Here is a 3,055-nt window from a genome sequence, read left to right on the forward strand (position 1 = left end):
AAGTTCCAAGCCTAACATAAATTTATCGTATTTGTACTCCGTGAAAAATACTTTTTGGACATCAATTGATCAAGTTCTATGTAAAATTAGTTGGCCTGTTGCACCAAAATAATAAAGAATAAGTGAACATGTAGAGAAAAAATTCGCCACCAAGAGAAACAAGCCTTTCCATGATCATTAATTAGTATTATATTGAGAAATTAGCATGATGAGATGAAAATAATATGCAATTTTAAGATGTTTTACGGTTAAATAATTAACAATATTCAACTTGGATGGTGAAAAGTCAGGAATATGATATATGTTTTTAGACTGAATCATGACTACTTCCAGGACCAATTCAGTGCTTTAAGCATATAATAACTGCGTAGAAAGAGTAAAACAAAGAAGGATAAAAGAGTGGAATTATTTGAAAATAATTCTTCTTGAAAAGTCTTTACCTGCTAGTTAAGAAAAATAGTGACCAGGTCATTGGTTTCCATCTATAAATAGGTCTGTCTGTCATGCAAAGTTTCTCACTCTTCACAGAAGAAATATTAAACAACCAGCTAACTTTGGAGTAAACATTGCTATTTTGCTGGTATATCATAATGAAAGGAAGTAACTCTTTCCTTGTTGCTTTTGCCCTCTTGGGCTTTGCTTGCTCATTAGCCTCAGCCTTTGACCCTGATCCTCTCCAGGACTTTTGTGTGGCTCTCAAGGACACCGAAAATGGTGGTACGTGGGCATTCAGTTTATGTTTTCAGGATTTTTTTTTCATGATCATGATGCTAATAATGCCTGCGCTGAAGAACATTCAGCTTGGGATTTAACATAATAACATTACTAAAAGTTACTCTACTTTTGCACGGGATGATATATATCAACTAACATTTCTTTCGTGCAGTGTTTGTAAATGGGAAGTTCTGTAAGGACCCAAAGCTCGCAGAAGCAGATGATTTCTTCTTTTCAGGCCTCAGCAAGCCAGGAAACACATCAAATCTAGTTGGATCAAATGTCACCACTGTCAATGTTGACCAAATACCAGGACTTAACACTCTTGGCATATCTTTGGCAAGACTTGACTTTGCACCTTATGGTGGCCTTAACCCTCCTCACATTCACCCTCGAGGAACTGAGATCCTAGTTGTTGTGGAGGGCACACTTTATGTTGGCTTTGTTACATCCAACCCAGATAACCGTCTCTTCACTAAAATCCTTAATCCTGGAGATGTTTTTGTTTTCCCAATTGGGTTGATTCACTTCCAGTTCAATATAGGGCAAACTAAGGCAGTTGCCTTTGCTGGTCTCGGCAGCCAAAATGCTGGGGTTATCACTATTGCTAATGCAGTCTTTGGCTCAAACCCACCAATCAATCCGGATGTTCTCACAAAGGCCTTCCAGTTGGACAAGAATGTGGTTACCTATCTTCAGTCCCGGTTCTAGTCAGATTAACAAGTTACTTAAGAGCCAAAATAAAACCCCATAAGTTTGTTGTTTGTTTTAAATAATGTTTCCATACATTTTCCTCATTAAAGTCATACTATTATTCTTAGTATCATGCAATAAACAGGTTGGTTGATAATGTACCTCCCCAGAGTCCAGTCTCCTCTCTCCTTGTGATCATTCTGTGTGTGGAAATTGGAATATATAGTGCAATTTTCACTCTCTCTCCTGCTCTTGTGCGAACATGTATGCTTATATGTGTATGCGAGGTCCAAAGCAGGACATAATTCTCACTCAAATGTGCAGAAATTGTACACAACTGCTTCATTTATGTTGCTTTTAGAAAACAGATCAAGTAACTTTCAAGCATTAAACCTTTTGTTCATTTGCAAGTCTCAACACATATAACAAAAATAAGAGGTTAATTATCAAATGGTGTCTAAGGTAAGCAATGAATAGTGACAAACAATGTCCAAGAGGTGGAGATTTGGACAACTTGATTGTTTATGATTGTAATCTCACAAATCAGTTTATTACAGCATAAAAAGACTTGAGATGAATTTACTGATTTTTGGAGTTAGGTCAATTTCATATTCAATACTCCAGACACTGCCTTCCCCTGCAAGATACACACAAAAGCTACAATGATAATTCTGAAGGTGGAATTCTGTTTAATAAGTTTGCATGGCTTTGATTGAATTTAATCATGTCCAATATAAATAGCCCTCACATTATAATGTAAGTTGGAAGACATGTAAAAAAGGGTTGTTGAGGAGCAGAACTTTCTCTCAGTTGCTTATAGATGGAATTAGATATCGAAAAGCATTGTATAAGACTACACCAAATCTGTCACTGTCTTGATATATTAAGTGCAAATGTATTCTCTTTGCTGCTACATCATATAATATCTATCTACTTCATCTGTTACTTCGTGAGGTCCTTCCAGGTGATCAAGATGGTGGTTACTTGATCCTTTAACGCTTTTTTTATTTTAGTAATTATGTTGCTTTTACAATAAAATGATTTTACAATAACTCATGAGTAACGACAAGCCTAGAATGAACTTTCAGGTATGAGACAAGTCCCGATAAACGTCAAGAGAAATGTTTCTGTTCTTTCTCATGGCATCTAACTGTACATGTTCTGAAGATTTGCAACCATAAAGTATTGTCTGTCTTGATTCAAATGTCTCATAGTTTTATCTTATGAAAAGGATTTATAAGTTTGGATTTAAATATCAATTTATATACCATAATAGATCATTAAAATTTCTTGATGTGAGAGTGAAATGTCATAAACCCCTTCCATTAAATTTTAACATTCTTCTCTTGTTACCTCCCATTAAAATTTAACGTTCTTTTTGTGTTAAAATTTAATGCTCTCGTCAAGCTCAACACAAAACACGCTTAGAAACTCGGCATCATAGAACCAAGATTATACCAAATGTTAGAGATTCTAGAGATGGCTCACACCGTACAACACTCTCACAAGTATCTAGACTCAAAAACTCAATAGCACTTCTCCTGTTAAAACTTAATGCCCTCATCTAATTGATACCATGTAGCATTCCCATAGGATTCCAAAGTGAGCTCTTACAGTGAAACACTTAATTTTCATCCAACTAATACCA

General features: G+C 35.5%; 1 protein-coding gene across 1 annotated transcript; it reads left to right on the forward strand.

The window, feature by feature from the left end:
- Nucleotides 1-511: 511 nt before the first annotated feature.
- LOC111277846 (germin-like protein subfamily 1 member 14) lies at nt 512-2,189 on the forward strand. The gene is made up of 2 exons (XM_022864274.2): nt 512-717; nt 887-2,189. Exons 1-2 carry the CDS (start codon nt 591-593, stop codon nt 1,423-1,425), a joined length of 666 nt encoding a protein of 221 aa, XP_022720009.1. The 5' UTR covers nt 512-590; the 3' UTR covers nt 1,426-2,189.
- Nucleotides 2,190-3,055: the final 866 nt, after the last annotated feature.

Source organism: Durio zibethinus, chromosome 7 (assembly GCF_047325235.1).
Source record: "Durio zibethinus cultivar Kanyao isolate XHJ-2024 chromosome 7, ASM4732523v1, whole genome shotgun sequence".
In the NCBI taxonomy this organism is placed as follows: Eukaryota; Viridiplantae; Streptophyta; class Magnoliopsida; order Malvales; family Malvaceae; genus Durio; species Durio zibethinus.

What these genes read in the sequence shown, in the direction of transcription:
- LOC111277846 (XM_022864274.2), top strand. Translation starts at nt 591, where the DNA reads ATGAAAGGAAGTAACTCTTTCCTTGTTGCTTTTGCCCTCTTGGGCTTT. An exon ending in CAAGGACACCGAAAATGGTG is followed by an intron (nt 718 to 886) that starts GTACGTGGGCAT and finishes TCTTTCGTGCAG; the next exon opens with TGTTTGTAAATGGGAAGTTC.